The sequence below is a fragment of the Cryptotermes secundus genome, unplaced genomic scaffold, assembly GCF_002891405.2.
Source record: "Cryptotermes secundus unplaced genomic scaffold, Csec_1.0 scaffold58, whole genome shotgun sequence".
Classification (NCBI taxonomy): domain Eukaryota; kingdom Metazoa; phylum Arthropoda; class Insecta; order Blattodea; family Kalotermitidae; genus Cryptotermes; species Cryptotermes secundus.
The window spans coordinates 772,859-791,367 of NW_019734309.1; the positions used below are offsets into that span (position 1 = coordinate 772,859).

An 18,509-nucleotide genomic window follows, 5' to 3' on the forward strand; every position below is an offset into this window, starting at 1 on the left:
CCCCAGAGCTGATCTGGATACTGTGGAGAACAGAAAAATCTGTTGCCTGTGCTGGGAATTGAAGCCAAATTCCTCGCTGTCCTGCCTCTAGTGTGTCACTATACCGCTGAGTAATCTCAGCTCCTAGTCAGTGGCAGGGATTTGAAGGGTATGAACAAGGCATGATGGTGAGGGGTTTCTGAATTATTTATCAGTGTCCTCGTCGTCATCACCATCATCATAATTGGCAAAACAGCCATTTTCAAGCCACAGTCTTCCTTAGACAATTCTGCCGAACTGCAGCTGGTTTTCACTTATTTGGATTTCGCAACAATTTCTTACAGAGCAAGGTTGTCAGCCTTGTGTCCAAGACTCCAACCTGGAGGACCAGGTCCCTGTATTTATGTCCCCAAGTGACAGGGTGGCCCAGTTATACCCCCAGGCATGGGGTTCCCTTTTCATCGCCTTCTATGACTCCCAGGGCTACAGTGGAGAAGATCAGAATTATTTTAGCAGCATAACATGTGTATTCTCAGTTTGTTCTTAAGAAAATAAAGCCAAAGTATTATTATTTTATACGAGAATGAAACTTCATTCTATACAAAGAACAGAAATTTATGGTGTCTGAGAATGACACACTGTATACTTGTATAAAAGGCGAATTACAGGTTTTTATTAGAATTGACAGCACTAATCACATGTTCTAAGGTTTGGAAGTAAGCAAATGAGGGGGAGGGGGACCAAGAATATAACATACAGTGATGCCAAATGTAGCACTGTAGAACAATGAATTTCTGTAAATGTGAACTGTTCTTTGAAATGTATCTGCACTCAATTCAGCCACCAATTCAAATGAAAAAATACTAAAATAGAAGAAAATAACTTAATGAGAACAGATACAGCTGTATGCCTCGTTCAGCACTGCTAAGGCAGTCAAGGAGAAACAAGAAAAGCACAAAATTGGAAATTTACAGCTCAGAAGAGTGAAACATACACAAAGAATAATATTAAAATGGACTCTGGAGAACTAGGTTGTGAAGATCTGGGGACTAAACTGGAGAAGTAACTATACTGTTGTATAAATGTCACATCTGAGTACCAAACAGAGTCAGTGAGACACAGAATTACTGGGTTTTTCTACCTTTTCCATCGTCCGGTATTCTAGAAAAGAGAAAACATGTTTTGGAAACTGGATGTGTTTCCATCCTCATGTGAGGGGGGATGGGAGGGGGGAACACCTATTAAGTTGTACCCCTTAGAAAGAGCTAATCTCAATTACAGGAGATAAGTTCTTTCTAAGGGGCCCAACTGAGTAGGTGTCTTCCCCCCTCACCCAAGGACAGAAACAGATTCAGTTTCCGAAATGGCATGTTTTCTATTTTCTAGAATACAGGACAATGGAAAAAGTCCAAAAAATCCAGTAATTCTGTGTGTTGTATACCACTGTCAGAACCCTTTAGAATCTAGAGTCTGTGAGGTTTATTGTAATATGTATCTCTAAAGTATATAAAAATGTAACGTTTCTCTTAGTTACATGTATGTGTGGGGTGTTATTTTATGATGCTGTCGATATGCAGACTATATATAAGATTTCTAACCACTGTCCACTGCAATTGATAAGAGTTGTGTTTTTAATTTTTTATCTTCTACATGTTTCGGTCAAAGCAACGATCTTCAGAATACACTCATCTTCCTTTAAGAAGAAGTGTAACAACACGAATCAAATTGGTTCTAGATTACAACAAATATTGTACAGTACCTATAAACAGACTTACTGTAATAATTTTCAGATGTGTTAACAAATCATACATTGTCTTAGCATTAGTTAAAAGATATAATATTAATATCTATAACTGGTAATAACAGTTCCTATACATGTTGATATTACCCTTCTGAAGATGGCGGTTTTGACCCATACACATAAAGGATTAAAAATTAAAAACACAACTTTTATCAATCACACTGGATGGTGGTTAAAATCTTGTACAGTTACTAGTGTGACAGACCAGGATGAACCAAGTTAAGTTTCAGACTATACAGTGTCAAATGGCAGGATGATTTATAAGTGATGATATGGAGGAGATTTGTAAGTTGGTGGTTGTGAATTAATTGAGGTACTATCCTGGCATTTGCTTGGAGAGATTCATTTAAAGCCACAAAAACCTGTCACCACAACCAAGGTGCCACCCAAGATTCCAACTGAGCTCACTCCCCCCCAAAATACAAGTGTTACTGCCATCAGTTCTGTCAGTTTCTTGCTTACAATCACAGATCTAACACAGAACACCCATTGGGGTTATGAAATTTATTATTTACCAATACAGACAGTAACCACAGGCATTAACATGAAGTGTCTGCAATGTGATTCTTGGTACCCTTCTTTACTCACATGAGTGCATCATAACCTCTAATTTGAATTTTATTNTCAGGCATGTCCTGTTTAGACAGTGCTAAGAATTTAGAACATTAGTCTCCTATTGCTGGTATCTTTCAGGTGGGTTCCCAGGAGAGAAGTCTGTGAAAGAAGAAACATCAGGCCACTTTATGTCAACATTCAGTGGCTGCATCAAAGAATTTGCATGGATGGAAGATGCAGTAATCACAGATTTCTCAAGGTACAGAGGTGAAAACATTGGAAGTTGCGATTTTCTTTAGCTGCATTCTCACAAAACAAAGTGAAGAACGCGTCAGGTGAGATGGTGTTCAGAAGAAACATTAACATAAGTGGGTAGAAAGAACTGGTGCTTGAGGTACAAATACACTGCCACATACAGTGATAAATATTTTTAGCTAGTCACTGCCAAGAAAATGAAACAGCAAAAATTCTTTAAATTTCCAGTCACATTTACTTCAAGTAAACTTTATTATCATAGTCCAGTACTGCATTTAAAAGATGTCAGACATCTTGATATCTCAGCTAGAAAGTATGACACTTTCCACGCTGTTGCATTGCTGTTTGTTAATAGTGGCATTGTCATTGATTCCATAATTTAATGTTCTTCCACTCTGACTTCACTGACTACAGTTTGATAAATACAATGCTACTCTTAATGAATTTGTCATCCAATTCAACAAAATTTTCTGAAGGACTTAGTGTCATTCAATACAAGTACAACAAAATTTTCTGAAGGATTTAGTGTCATTCAATACAAGTACAAAAAAATTTTCTGAAGGATTTAGTGTCATTCAATACAAGTACAAAAAAAAATTCCTAGGAATTTGTCAGTCAATACAAGAACATGAGATGTCTGAGGAACCCGATGCCATTCAATACAAGATCACAAAAATTAGAAGGAATTTCATACCATTCAATAAAAAAACACAAAACTCATGATGAATTTACTAAAGTGAGCCGCAATTTAATTATCCCTAGGCTCTACTACATGTGATGTAGCAACCTTCAACTCCAGAGGAAGAATGTTCTTCTAACCAATCCTATTTCTCTAAGATTCATTTTAATATTATTCTCCCACCTATGTCTAGGTCTTCCTGGTGGTCTCTTTCCTTCTGGCTTTCCCACCAAAACCCTCCATGCATTCCTCTTCTCCCCATGTGTGGTACATGCCCTGCCCATGTCATCCTCCTTGACTTGATCACACTGATTATACTTGGCAAAGAGTAAAAGATATGAAGCTCCTCATTATGCAGTCTCATCTAAACATTACTAAAATTATCCTGGCCAGTAGGTGTGAAACAGACTTGTCAAGCACCTGATGTCAGCGAAAATCCTAATGCAAATAACATCAAGATATTGACCTGCAGTTTGCTCATACTTTTTCCACAGTTTTAGAATGTTTGCTAGCCAAATGAACACAAAATGTAGAAGGGTTTGGCGTGAATACATATGAAAACAATTCAATTATATCTGATGCCGGGTTACAAAATGATTATGGTTTCGGAGTACTAACTCTGCACTTTACGGTACACCGTGAGCAGCTGCTGTTAAATTATTAATATTTATCTATCTACAATTTATTTAATGATACTGACAGTAACTTTAAGAATACAGAATCAAATGACTCAATGATTAGTGAATAAACTGGAAAAGAAGTGGAACGAAACAGTCATGGCCTAATTTGCGGTACTATCCTATCTTCTATCTGAAGGGACAGGGACAAACCATGAGAATCCTGTCAGTATAGCCAGTCTCCAGGATGAGATGTGAATTCCACTTGAGAGGGATATTCAGGGAAACATTAATAGATTACAATGCAGTAAATAAATGCAACAACACACACAAAGATCTATCACTCAAGGGTACACATTAACATTATGTATAATAATAATAATTATGTAATAAATTTAGCAGTACTGCTTGTCTGATATTAGAGCTATACATAACCTCTACAAATTGGAATCTGTTTAATTATAAATAAGCTACAATGGACATACAAGGAAGTTTGAGGATATGTTTACTATTGTTGCAGTAATCAAAATGATGTATTTGGTTTTATGTGATGTAATCTGTCAATAATTACAATGAAAACTCAGTACAGTGAGAACCAAAGGACATATTTATGTATGCAAACTGACAGGTATCTTTTTTATGCACATTCATGAAGTTACATACCATGTAAAAGTCTTGAACAAAACACACTGGCCAATGATACACAAATTGGATCCTACAAAGTGTTGTTTAGGGTACCATGGCAGTTTCAACATAAATACTAATGTTATACCACTTATTAATATATATTGTCTGTCACTGTAATTACAAATCTGGAAGCCAATACACAAAATTGCATCCATAATGAAAACAAAAATACAGAGAAAAACAAGAATTACTATAACAATATATCAGGGGCCCAAAGCTGACAATGTAGCATACACATGACTGTACAGTATTGTGTTCAATGATTCTGAGGTACAGGTTTGGTCTCATTAAGCGGGTGGTTGGGGTTGTGTTCATAAAAATATCCATGTATATAAAGAATGACAAATGAACCAAACAAACACCAAGGGTGAAGGAGAAGTAGAAAACTACATGAATGAGTAAAAAATTGGGGGGGGGCAGGTTGGAGAAATTGTGCATGCAACTCAATGGGCAGGCCAGGCAGCTTCTACTGAGGCTTCAGATACAATACTGACGGTCCTCATGACAATGAAATAAAGCCATGGCCAATGAAAGTGCATGCAACAAGAATAATCAGTGCAGAAAACTGATGTAAAAAGCTTTGGGTTTCTCATCCACAGACACTCATGAGTGAAGTGCATAATATTTCAGAAACAGAAAAACCTTTCATGCACATATCCCTGACAGCACAGACTTGTAATGCATAAGACGAGTAAGATTGGTCATACTTGCTAAAAAAAAAACACCTGAAGTGAACATAGATATATTGTGTCTAAAACGTCTTTGAGGGTGTGTCGTTATTAAGCAGTGACATAGATCGTTTGATCATCATCAGAAAGTTACTAGATTCTATTTTCAACATCGACTGGAACAAAAATCACCATACCAGACATCTGGCTGAACACAAAAGACTTTTCTTCCAAAGGTTTGCTGAGCTACAGTATGACATACCCTTAGAGATGTCTCAGACTGAGCACATCACAAGAACAAAATGTAAAAGCAAACAGAGTGTTACTTTCAGGTGGGAGGATGCCTGTGCAAGAAGTAGTTCTGCTTATGGTGTTACTAATATGTTACAATGTAATTAAAAAAATTACATGCTTTCTTGACAACTGCAGTCTTTAAATTTCTTTGGTATTTGAGAATAATGCAGATGTGAAAAGTTTTGAAAACTGTTATGTGCAAAACACTAGAAAAAAAATGAAAAGAAGAGAAAACTTGTGTTCACAATTCATAGATGCGAGGGAGGTCAGTAAACAGGTCATAAATAGAAGTAAAACAGCTGTAATGGACACAACTGGTTTTCTGTGTTTATCACTATGTAGCAGCATAGGCCAGCTTCATGACGGTCTATGCTGCAGACGAGCATTCGCATGTTCAGAGGCTGGTTTCATGAGTCAAAATGGTGACCATGCTTGAAAAGTATACTACTGAAAATCAGTGTTCTGTTCTGCATTGCTTGTGTGCACAAGGACCCAATGCAAAGCATATTCATAAAGAAATGTTTCCCGTTTATGGTGGGAAGTGACATAAAGTGATTCCACTTTTGTGGCAAACGTTCTACTGATGATGAAAAGGTTAAAATGGAGGTGCGNTTTGTGTGCACAAGGACCCAATGCAAAGGATATTCATAAAGAAATGTTTCCCGTTTATGGTGGGAAGTGTTTGTGACATAAAGTGATTCCACTTTGGTGGCAAACGTTCTACTGATGATGAAAAGGTTAAAATGGAGGTGCGGAAGTGGCTGAGACAGCAGTCAAAAGACTTCTATGCTGCGTGTTTTGACGCACTGGTAAAGTGATGGGACAAGTGTATCAGTGTTGGTGGAGGATATGTCAAGAAATACACGTTTTTCCCAGCTTTGAACATCACTTGTTTTATGTTTGTTACCTATTTACTGACCCTCTCTCGTATATCAACGTTTCATAGTTGAACTTGTGTTATTTACTGTGTCTACTCTGTGCTCTAATTATTTATATTGCATTTGTACTGATATTAATTTTATTAAATGTTGTAACTAAATATGAAGTCCTTTTTGATTCAATACACAACACCAAGGGGGAGCCAGGATACCTTAGTTGGTATAGCAACAGGCTATGGCCTAGAGGGTTATGGAACGGGGGTTCAACTTTCAGCAACGATCAGATCTTTCTCTTTGTCTTCATAGCATCTGTACTGATTCTGGGGCGCACCCAGTCCTTCATGCAATGGGTACCAGGTGAAGGTGACTGTTCGCCTTCATCTAGTGCCAAGGTTAAGAATGCATGGAGCTACACCTCCACACCTCTATATATCTCCATGACATAGTGTTTGCTTAATTAAGCATAGGAATAATTCTAACTTTTACAACAGAAAGTGAATTTCTGACACACAATCCAAAGATCAACGCACAATCTGTCCCAACTAAACCGTGCCATAGTCTGATGAGGCAGACACCTGGACATGGCACTTTAGAAAATTTCACCCTACATGTCCAGAATGCCTGAGACAGAAAGATGAAAGTTCATCCAGAGATACTTACATCTTAAGCGCACAAAGTGTGAAATCTTGGTCAATTTTGATTTCTTGGTTATCTTCATCTGACTCACTCAATACAGACCAATTCAAAACCCACTATAGTGGGTTTTGAATTATACAGATATACAGATGTATATATGGTTCAGATGTACACAGAATTATTCTTATTTACAGCTTCAAATAAAATTATGAATAAGGAGCACTATCTTGGGGGATGTGTCGCCAGGCACTTTCGTAAAGTTCAATGATGTTTTGGAGGAATACACTGTCTCCATCTCTACACTTACTCTAAATATTAAGCTTTCAGTAATAATATACAATTTTTGGAAAGTCGAATTCTTTAAAAAAATTAATTACTTCAAAAGTATTGGTGTGGTTTGGAGTGAAACTTTGAGAACCTTGGGTACCTCTAATTATATGTTACGCCTCTGTGCCAAAAACCACAGCTGTTGCATATACTGTTCACCAAATCTTGCTTTAATATCTGCCTCACCCCCACAAGTTGTGCTAGGACCTAGCAACCATGTAAAGTACTGTTTCACATAGATTTCTGCTATCCCTGTCGCAGGATGTGGAGGCCCATAGGGTTGTGAAACGTTGAGGCTCCCACATTTTCTCTAGACAATCGGCTCACAGATGGTGGTAAGGTTGTCAGCCTTACACGCTGGCTGCCCTTTAGCCCCCAGAAAGATTCCTGGTACTCATTTCTGTTAGAGGCTGAGTTGACCCCAGGGCCATAGTGCCACTGGAAGGATTAGGTCAATTGAAAAATCCAGTGACCTCATCAGGACTCGAACCCGTGACCTTCCGGCTTATAGCATTGCACCTCAACCAACTACACTGCTGTGTGCCCCACATACCTTTCTGCACAAAAATTAATTTTATTCATAGGACATACAAATGAAGTAAAGATACAAAAGAAGAAAACAGCAAAACTTTACTCAGGATGGAGGCAGGTAGTGTGCAGAGAGGAAAGTCAACTTGAATGAATTCATATGCATTAGATTTGAGGTTATCAAGACACTGACCCTGAAGCACAGGCTTTGGGATTTAAAATCACATAGTCTGGACATTACCCATATTTCAGATGAACATATGTCCATTTTTGGGGTTGAGAGTATGCCAAACTAGCAGAAGCAGGAAGTAAGTTACTGATTACATATACATCTTACTGAATTTAAGGCTCATTTATAAAGCTGCTGACCCAACATACTCTAACCTACCCAATCTCTCTAACCTGCTATTACATTATGTTTCTATTTAAGGTTATTTGCCTTAATACAAACTACTCTTAACTTCCTTCTCACAACAATGGTATACCATGAACTCCTTACAGCTGTGGATCAAATATTTTAAGTTTTGAAAACCATCGAAATACCTTCTAATGCAAACCAATAATATAAAGTTCAAATAAAGAAACGACAATAAAAAGGCTCACATCTTTGGAGATTGGGGATACTGAATCAACTGGGCGGTGGGGCCACAGCCCTATCTCCAAACCGTTATTTCAAATTAAAATTAAGATGTGTAATTTTCAGATAATCACAAACTTTAAATCGTATTTACTATTTTCCAGGATGTAACGTACTGTAGTCCGGTAGAAATTAACCGACATTTCGGAAAAAACAAACTTCCTCCATTTTCTGGGCTGAAGAGCAATGCAAGCAAGCAGATTTTCTGGATATCTTCTTCGCTTATTCTTCGACCATCATCACGGAAGTAGTATCTTTTTCTGATACGTCGGTGAACTTCTATTGGGCTTTATACGAATTTACATCCCAGAAGTTGTTATAGTTATCCCTTTAAATTACTAATTAACTAACTCCGTGGCCTGTACTCCGCAAGTGAACTATACCGACCGAGCGACCGCCGCTTGTCGGCGAAGTTACTGAATTGAAAATAGGATCCTTTTATCGCATTATATTGTCTATATTTAAAGGTTAATACACTGTCCAACACAAAAAATAACAAACGATTTAATATTAAACAACACAATCAAACGATCTGTTTTACTTCTCAAAACTTACGTTCTCACTGGTGCACCACGAAACAGTTTAGTGTCCACATACACGCCAAACGGATGCTCAATAAATACGTAAAATGAAATAAACTAGTCTTAAACCGGTATTTATTAAAAACCAGCGCTTCAACCGATGTTCGACATGTAATTACCAAAACAAAATTCAACGCTCTTTAACCTTCATCATTCTCAACGTTCTCAACTACCGTAACTCCAACATCAAGCAGCTTTTGAGCACTCAGCGATTATCAACCGAGGACAGAATTACTTCAATCATCTGAGACACGGATCTGCCTAACAGAAAACAGTACGATCTATTTCAAAGTGGTTTGTTTCCTCGGGTAGCGGCCGTAATATGACGGTGAATGACGTCACTAAAACATTGCCAAAGAAATAAAGGAACATTGTTTCCTAGAGAGCGTTGACCACAATTGCCACGTAAAATAGCGGTGCCGCCATTTGTATGACGGCGGTGAGTGCGGCGGCAAACAGTTCTAGCAACGTTTTTGTACGGTACGGTGGCAGGTGCGGTGAACTTTTCGTTTGCAATGACTCAAAACATGACGTGCTGGAGTAGCGAAGACGACGAACTGTTAATAGATTTTGTGAAGAATCATGAGATGTTATATAATGTGAAGAGCAAATACTACAGACAAGCCCAGCTGAAGCAAAATCTGTGGTGTGAAATCGGCGATACACTTAATAAAACAGGTATGATATATAAATATATTTTATTTTTATGTTGAAACATTTTAGCCTACATGTTTTTAAAATAACTACATTGTTTACAATGGATAAAAATTAGGTTTCTTAGTAATGTTTTGCATAATTATTCTGCCACCTAAGAAATAGGTTTTGAATATTTCTCGGATTTGCGTGGGTGACTTTCGTGCACGGACGTTATTTGCTGCTAGAGGGAATACATTTTCTGTAGGTGATGGAAGTGCATCATCAAAACGCACTTGAGTTGGAGCGAATATTTTTGCTTCCCGTAACATATTATGTAAAATACAGGCACATATAATCAACTTGTCGGTAGTTTCTGGGACAGTAGCGATGGTAGCGATCGGCTGGAAAAATATTCGAAAATAAGCATATAAAATTCCGAAAGCATTTTCAGTCGTTCTTCTAGCTCGAGATAGTCGATAGTTATATGCAGCTTTTGATGGATCACTCAAAGTTTGCTTTCTCGGATAGGGTTTCATCAAATTTTCGTGTAAAGCAAAAGCTTCGTCTCCAACAATCACGTGTGGTACATTATCTGTTCCGGGCAATGCTTTTGGTGGAGGTATATTAAATGTATTGGTCCGCGTGTTTTATCCTTTGCTTTTTAAGGAGATACCTGCGTCTCTTCTGCCATAAGAACCAACGTCTATTGCAACAAATTTGCATTCCGCATCGACAACTGCTAGCATAATGATTGAATAAAACTGCTTGTAGTTAAAGAATGTCGATCCACTGTTTTCGGGAGCCCTTTTCCTTATGTTTCCCGTCAATCGCTCCCACACAGTTTGGGAAATTCCATGTTGACAAATATGTATTAGCAATTCTGCGTAGTTGTGCCTCTGTTGGTGATGGCATTATTAAATTGAACGTAGATTTTGTGATGCTGTCAGCAACTTGTTTTATTATGACACTTATCCAAGAATGGCATATTCGAAATTGGAAAGAAAGTGATCTGAATGACTCTCCTGTGGCCAAGTACCTGAAAGAAAAAAAGGAAGTTATAAGAAATGTTTTAATTTACAAACTTATTTATTGCAGATGTTGACTGCAGCAAGAGGTGGGCCTACGTAAGAGATTATTATATTAGACGGAGAGGAAAACTTGACACTGGTTCCAGTGGTGAGGCAGCAAAGAAGAGGTCTGTTCTCCTATCATTCTTAGATGGCTTCAGTTCATCAAAAAGAAGGTAGCAGAAGGAATGTACATGCATGGACTGTTAAACACAACCCGTCTCCTTCGTAGTCGAGTAAAATTAATTTTTTTCCCCCTTGTAACGTTTGTTTTGGAAAGTCAGAAAAAAGATACCTTTCCCATTGAACAGATGCATTGGGTCACTATTTATGAGTATCTTACTAATGGTATTATAATATGTTATTTTAAATTTCAGCACTGTTACCAATGTTGTTGGAGATGAGAATAGTAAGGGCATAATTACCGAGACTGTGGCTACGGAGGAGGATACACAGGTTAACAGCGAAGAAAGTGACATCACCCAACATGAGGAACTCTTGGAGGAAGGTGAGATGGAGAACATTTGTAATGAAAGGAGACAAAATTTGGACAACGCGCAGCCACCAAAAAAGAGGAAAAGGTCATCACAATCTGAGGAACGATTGCAGTTGCTTAAACAAATAGCTCAGCGGCACGTAACTTCTCCTGAAAATCAATTTGATGAGACAGACCATTTTTTCATGTCTATGGCGAAAACTGTGAAAAAGCTTCCTCGATATGAACAAGCACAACTGAGGATGGAAATTTCCACGTTGGTTGGTAATGCTGAATTACAACATTTTTCAACCCAAAGCGAATGCAGTGACCCAACATCACGAGCGACTAGCAGCTGTCATCACATCTTTGTCCAAAAACGATCACCAGTTCATGTGAAATTGTGTGCATTGTGTGGCAGCATAAAACTCTTAGTAGAAGTTGCGCACCAACAAGACGTATTGTCAAACCACAGCCAGTAATTTGTCTTCGCCCACAGTCTCAAGCAACACACCAGGTCCCAGTTCTCCATCACTATTTTGTTTTTGCCATCTTATGCTCTTTTTAAGTGCTGTGGTCCTGACTTGTGCAGTTGGCACTAGTAACCCTTGCTAGAAACTCCGTTGAAAACGAATTTTCCATAACTATAACACAATTGATCTCCAAGTTTGGGGAGAAGCAAGAGGGAGATTTGGTGTTGCGGATTTGTCTTTCCGCACACGTGCAGCAGCCGCGTTTGGAAACTGGTATTGGAATGTACGACATAGGAATTTATATACTTTTTTTTTCATCACACGTTAAAATTTTTCACAGTGGGGAATTCGCATTTGGCACAATATTAAAACTGATCTGCATAAAGGATCTTTTTGGATGTCTGGTTCTGTCTGTTTGGAATTCTTGTTTTCTGGTTGACAGAAACGCCTCCTCCTTTCATACACCTGAAACAGTTGACAAAATGCTTTGTATGTCAGATCCTGGCATCTATAGAAGTCAAGGTCCAGCCTGTTTTTCTTCAGAGACACGTTCTTATAGGAAATTGTGTTCATTTGGAACCATTTTGTGAATGTTACTATTGTAACCACTGGAATGATCACTACCACTTGTACTTGGCTGAAATGTATTCATATACTTTGAATCAGAAACTAAATAAACAAAATAACTGACATATATACTGTTACACATTTAAGTCCACTGAATCGGTATGAGACATAGCATAAAAACTCTCAGTATTTGTCCCCAACTGAAAATGATAAGAGCTACACAGTGCCACTGGCATCCCAGGCAAAAGACATTAGTGTATCCTCACAACTTATTTTCCTTTACAGTGGCTTCTTCTGCAACCAATGAGATGGTGTAGCTGTGGGATTGCCCCTCACTCTTGTAACAGCCAACTTCTACACAGAGTTATTTCAACAGGCCATTAACTCAGTGACTCTGAATCTGGCACACTGGTAGAGGTACATGAACAACATGTCTGTTGTGTGGGGAAACAGGAAGATTCAGGGTTTTCTCCACTATCTCACCAGTATCCATGCCAACAAAGATCTCTGTGGAAGTGAACAGACTGACCACATGGCACACTGTGCCATACTGTACTCATATATATAAAAAATTTCACACATACCGACCTGTCACATAGGGTCTGAGCACCATCCTTGACCAGTGGGTCAAGATTATAGGCAATGAGGATAAACTGATGTAGAGATCAGCCATACAAATGGTGCATTTAGACGTAATGGATACTGGAACCTTAGGATCATGTGCGCTTGCACGAGGTGTATCAGAAAGTTCCTGTGCTAGGTCAAAAATGAAATGCTGCCGTAACGTATTCAATTTTATCTGCCACCTCCTTCAAAATAGTGTCCTTGGGAATGTACGCAGCAGTCCCATTGTTTTTTCCATGCTTCAAAAGCACCATGGAAGACATTTTCCTTAATGTTGTTGAGTACCGCTTGTGATTCCCTTTGGATGTCAGACACTGTTTCAAAATGTCAACCCTTCAGTTTCGGTTTCAATTTTGCAAACAAATCACGGGGGCTAAGTCTGGTCAATGATAACCATGTTGCTGTTAGTCACTCAGTTCTGTTGTTTTGAGGAATGTGTGGGCAGGCACGTCGTGAAGAAGCAGTGTGGCGCATGTTCAAATTTTCTGTCAAAATTGCCTGGAAAACGCCATAACTGATACCAACGGTGTCTACAAGCTCATGGATTGTTTGGCGACGGTCTTCGTGGATCGGTTCTCAAATTTTTTCAACATTTTCTGTCATTTTGTTGATACTTGGTTGCAGACACTGCTCGATTTTGCCATCCATCGCAGAAAGAACAAAATGCAAAGTTGAAAAAGCGCTCATGTAAAAACAATGTATGTTCACAGCATGGTGTCACATGGCAGGCTGATGCAATAGCTTTGTGGAAATGTGACCTTGGCCTCCCCTCTCATCATCTTTCACCGACACAGTTACAACAGTAATAGTCCAGGAACTTCTCAATACCACCTCATATAAAATCAGTAAAAATAGATTGCATATATTGACATTTATAACCCACTATTTGAAACATTACAACAATTACACACTATATAGCAGCACACACACTTTAAATAAAACAGAGCAAACCTTAAAAGAATGTGCTGTAGAGGGCTGGATTGGCATAGCTTAGGCCATTTCTGCATATACATGTTAAAAAAAACCACCTTAGCAAACATTCATAACAGCCACACATGACACAGTAAGGGGAACTACCCGTAACAATAGGGTAAGTATATATAAGAAACAGCAACACATCATACACAAAATAGTAATACATGTTACAGACACATGGGCACATAGACGAGGGCATATCCCAAAAATTGAACTTGTGGACGGAAGCACAGCAGCTTCATCAGCAATTTCAGAGACACTTAAAGATCACCAATGTTAGTCAAAGTATTTAATGCGATGTAGAAGAGATTTTAATGTTTAAAATATTTTAAGGGTTTTAAAAAGCAAGTTGCATGTGAGATGGCTAATGGCTAACATGAAAAATAAGCAGGCTCCTCTCCAAACGCAGCAATAAGACAATTCACATACCTGTGAAGAAAAACATCCACATAGTCAGACCTATAAAGGGCAAGTTAGGCCTAAAAGTTGCTGGGATATATGTTGCGTCCCCTGTGAGTGTGGCAAAGTGTATGCTGGGCAGGCAGGCAGAACCATGAGGCACATAAACCTTGGCCAGCAGCAGCAGCAGAACATAAATGTGAAACAGGCCACAGTAGTGTGTAGGGGGTTACAAGTGACAGGTTCTAGTTCGGATGATTGGATTTATTAACAGCTTGGTTACATTCTGATACACAGCGCTATTACTGATTTACATAACCTTATAATCCATTGCACCGTCGCACACACAAAGTCTTCTAAATCAAACTTAAATCTTCACAGATCTTCTACGAAGTCCCAAGTACTCACAATACTCTCGAAGTACCCCATCCTCAGTATTTGATACTGCTCGTAACTCATACTCAATACTGCCTGAATAGTGTTCGCTGCCCCTTATATAGGCTTGGCACAGACCACATAGAAAACACATTGCTGCTCGGCAACAGATGACGGGTACTGTTGTCAGGCGTGTCTACCCATGCATTGCCTAGCAATAGATGCCCTACTGTTGTTTGACATCACAGCCTAGCGGGGAGGGGTGTTTACTGAGCGTCACATAGCAATGGGATGATTGGGGGTATGTGACGTCACTCACACTTCCTGTTGCGCTATCCAAGCAGTCACAGAGTTGTCGCCTAGCAACGCGCCAATACAATCCACAACCCTCACGTTGTGCATGTACCCCGAGGCCTCTGTGGCTCAACAGTTCATGCATAGAGCAAATACACCACAGTATCAAATTCAGCAGTACCACCATACTGGATAAATTACCAGGCTACATGGACAACTTAATAAAGGAGACCACTCAGATCAGCCTCCACCACAGGAACTTAACAGTGATGGGGATCTCAGTCTTAGTCAGTCCTGGTACCTGGTGACCAATATGATAAAGCAGTGTGAGAACAAAACAATCTGAAGACATGTCCAGGACAAACTTATGACTCCACCCACCAGCATTCCACTGGCTCATGCTCAGTTCCAATCACGGTCTGCATGCTGGTATAGGACAGCCTGAATCTTATGTCACATCAGATCCTGATCATGGAACAGGGATGGTCCCTGAAATGTCAGCAATTTTTAACTGACATGTCTCATGGCTCAAGATTTTCTTTACTAAATAATTGTCGCAAATCAAAAGAAAAGGAACACTCACAAGTATGTGCTACAGCATATTCAGAACACTTCTCCTGAAAGACTGCACATGTCGCAGGCCAACAGATCTTTCCAGTCTTTCCAGCACATATACCTTCACATAGCTTTGAATTATTCTGAAAATTAACAACTCAAAACATACACGTACGTGTGCATGTGGTGTTTTCAACTTTGGTGAAGAAGTCATTTATTGCACACATGACAGGAATATGACTGCTCCATATACAAACTCATGTGTCTTCAAAGTAGATAATGATTTACACACATCACATATGTATGGACAATTTTTACCATGCACACATCTTAAAAAAATATTATAACAAACTTTTTACACACATCACAAGTACATACCTGCTGACCACTATTTGTGAATTACCTGCAATTTAGTCTTCCAAAGATTTGCTAGACACATAATACGAATCTGACAGCTATACATTTAACTAGATTGATGGACCTTGAGAGAAGTTGTACACCAAAAATAGCATTATACTTTTGCATGATTATGGATGCCCCTCACTGTGTAAGTGCTGATGCTTCATCAGAGTACCCTTCCTACTAAATGACTTATTACATATGTCACAGGAATATGGACGATCCCCGCTATGTAAACGTTGATGGTTCTTCAAAATGCTCCCAGTACTAAATGCTTGATTACACAAATCACAGGAATAAGGACGCTCCCCTCTGTGAATGCGCTGATGAGTCTTCAGAACATTTTTCATACGGAAAGACTTACTGCATATGTCACATGAGTACGGACGGTCCCCACTGTGTATACGTTGATGTCTCTTCAGAATGCTATTCATTGTGAATGACTTAGTACACACGTCACAAGAATATGCACGCTCCATACTGTGTATGCGTTCATGATGTGCCTTCAGATAATTTTTTCTCCCAAATTTCACATTACATACATCACAGGAATAAGGGCGTTCTTCACTATGTACATGTTGATGCATCTTCAGATCACGCTTCACAATGAAAGACTTACTACAAACATCACAGGAAAATGGACGGTCCCCAATATGTATGCGTTGATGTCTCTTCAAGTCACTCTTCATAGTAAATGCCTTATTACACACATCACAGGAATATGGACGATCCCCACTGTGTATGCGCTGATGTCTCTTCAGATCTCTCTTAGTACCAAGTGACTTACTACAACTAGGACAGGAGTATTGACGCTTCCCATTATGTACATGCTCATGTCTCTTCAGTTTCCTCTGTGTACCAAATGACTTATGACACAGATTACAAGAATATGGATGGTCCTCACCATGCATAAGCTGATCTGCATTCTGAATAATCTGTGAATAAAAAAAAAACAGTAATTTATTACAATAACACAACAATTGTGTTCTCTACCAGATCCCAATATAATATTTAGAACTGACTGCTATAAATCATGTAAGACTCATTATCTGCACATTTTTCTAACGCAGACAATCAACAGGGATATACGAAAAAATTGTACACATTTTGTGCAGGAGAATCCACCAGCACACGCCACATAAGATGGCATGGATGGCATCACCTGTAATTTGTTGCCCACTGAATGGGTCCACAGTCCTTCCATGACAAAAACAGAACCAAGATGAAAGTGGCAAATATAAGTTTGAGACTGTCTGGTGTAAAATTTCCAAGCAGGGGGTCTCTTCAGCAGATGCATCAGGGGCCTTGTTGCTGAACAAATGCATGTGACTGGATATCCAGCAAGAGACAAAAGACAAACCTGCCTCGAGATGGAATACTCATTGCATATTGTGTGGTGTATACCCATGGAAATTCTGCTAGTCACTTTGGGAGTCTGTGGAGGTAGTACTGCAAAGGTTGACACCAAATAAATAGAACACAGCTTAATATATGACATACAGTTTGTCCTTACAAAACTATTAAAGCTGAGAAGGTGACAGAAGAAACTCGGTCTTCATACGTGAAAGAACATCTGGTTAAACTGTGAACAAAATATTCATTAGTTTCTGGCAGAAAGAAGTTCCACAAAATACCCATGATATACAGAATGTAAATAAATATATGGTACAATGCTCTGTGGTAGATAGATGGGTTCAATGTGATCATATTTCGTTAATAAACCAGAAACACTTCCTTTTGGCACTAAGGGCCACAAAAGTTTCCAAGAGGATGCATAAGTTTTAGGGGATGTTATTGTTTTACATTATAAAAGTTGCTCAAAATGGCGGCCACCAACTTCATTGCATATTCTACTCCACCTGGCTATGTTATGCTGAACTCTTTGAAAGATTCCCAACATTTCTTGGTTGGTTCCAGCTGCTTCTGAAATTCTTGCCACAAGATCAGGTTGTCTCTCCACTGGAGTCTTGTACACCAGGCTTTGCATGTACCCCCAGAGAAAGAAATCCAATGGAGTCAAGTCAGGGGAGTGAGGGGGCCAGGTTATTGAGCCTCCATGTCCAATCCATCTGTTGCCAAAAGTTTCATCCAAATACACACGGATGACGTGTGCAGTGCGCTGGGGCACCATCATGCTGGAACCACATTTCACGACGGACTTCCAAAGGCAACATTTCCAGCAGCTCAGTGAGATCTCTTGGAGAAATGTTAGGTAAATATCACCAGTAAACCGCAGAGGTGAGAGATAAGGGCAGTCCTTCACATTTCAGAGGCCCTAGTGCATAAACAAAGCGTTTCTGGACATGGGCGTATTAACAAAATATGATCAGGTTGAACCCATTTATCTACAACAGAGCGTTGTAACATATAGTTATTTACAGCCTGTATAAGGGCTGCCAGTATGCCTTCTATGTGCTGGATGAGTTGAAGGCCACAGGTCAGACATGAGAGTCTATGGGAAATTAAAGACACTCAAGAAGGCAGTTAAGGCATAAATGCACGAGAGAGGCCCTGATCAACTTGTAAATGTTGCGAAGGGTCAGGTGAA

The 18,509-nt window shown here is 39.1% G+C and overlaps 4 protein-coding genes across 8 annotated transcripts in view; 2 read left to right on the forward strand and 2 right to left on the reverse strand.

Annotated features, from left to right (window-relative positions):
• LOC111868393 (protein eyes shut) overlaps positions 1–3,466 on the forward strand; it is a 49,978-nt gene extending 46,512 nt beyond the window's left edge. Inside the window, exon 24 of the mRNA XM_033753041.1 lies at positions 2,474–3,466. Within this exon, the coding sequence (XP_033608932.1) occupies positions 2,474–2,634 (161 nt within the window). The 3' untranslated portion in view covers positions 2,635–3,466. The remainder of the gene's footprint in view (positions 1–2,473) is intronic.
• The window catches only part of LOC111868397 (MKRN2 opposite strand protein), a 70,172-nt gene extending 60,775 nt beyond the window's left edge, over positions 1–9,397 (reverse strand). For both annotated transcript variants that reach the window (XM_023858990.2, XM_023858989.2), the window contains exon 1: positions 9,097–9,397. The gene's annotated coding sequence lies outside the window, so the exon portion shown is untranslated. The remainder of the gene's footprint in view (positions 1–9,096) is intronic.
• Positions 9,398–9,559: 162 nt separating this feature from the next.
• Positions 9,560–12,469, forward strand: LOC111868399. Its single transcript, XM_023858993.2, has 3 exons — positions 9,560–9,800; positions 10,854–11,001; positions 11,203–12,469. The coding sequence occupies exons 1-3, from the start codon at positions 9,638–9,640 to the stop codon at positions 11,780–11,782; spliced, it is 891 nt and encodes a 296-aa protein (XP_023714761.1). The 5' UTR covers positions 9,560–9,637; the 3' UTR covers positions 11,783–12,469.
• A 1,347-nt stretch (positions 12,470–13,816) lies between these two features.
• Positions 13,817–18,509, reverse strand: part of LOC111868401 (zinc finger protein OZF) — a 47,089-nt gene continuing 42,396 nt past the window's right edge. For all 4 annotated transcript variants that reach the window (XM_023858996.2, XM_023858997.2, XM_023858998.2 and 1 more), the window contains one exon: positions 13,817–16,896. In XM_023858996.2, the coding sequence (XP_023714764.1) occupies positions 16,090–16,896 (807 nt within the window). In that variant the 3' untranslated portion in view covers positions 13,817–16,089. The remainder of the gene's footprint in view (positions 16,897–18,509) is intronic.

What these genes read in the sequence shown, in the direction of transcription:
- LOC111868399 (XM_023858993.2), top strand. Translation starts at nt 9,638, where the DNA reads ATGACTCAAAACATGACGTGCTGGAGTAGCGAAGACGACGAACTGTTA. An exon ending in CGATACACTTAATAAAACAG is followed by an intron (nt 9,801 to 10,853) that starts GTATGATATATA and finishes TATTTATTGCAG; the next exon opens with ATGTTGACTGCAGCAAGAGG. An exon ending in TTCAGTTCATCAAAAAGAAG is followed by an intron (nt 11,002 to 11,202) that starts GTAGCAGAAGGA and finishes TTTAAATTTCAG; the next exon opens with CACTGTTACCAATGTTGTTG.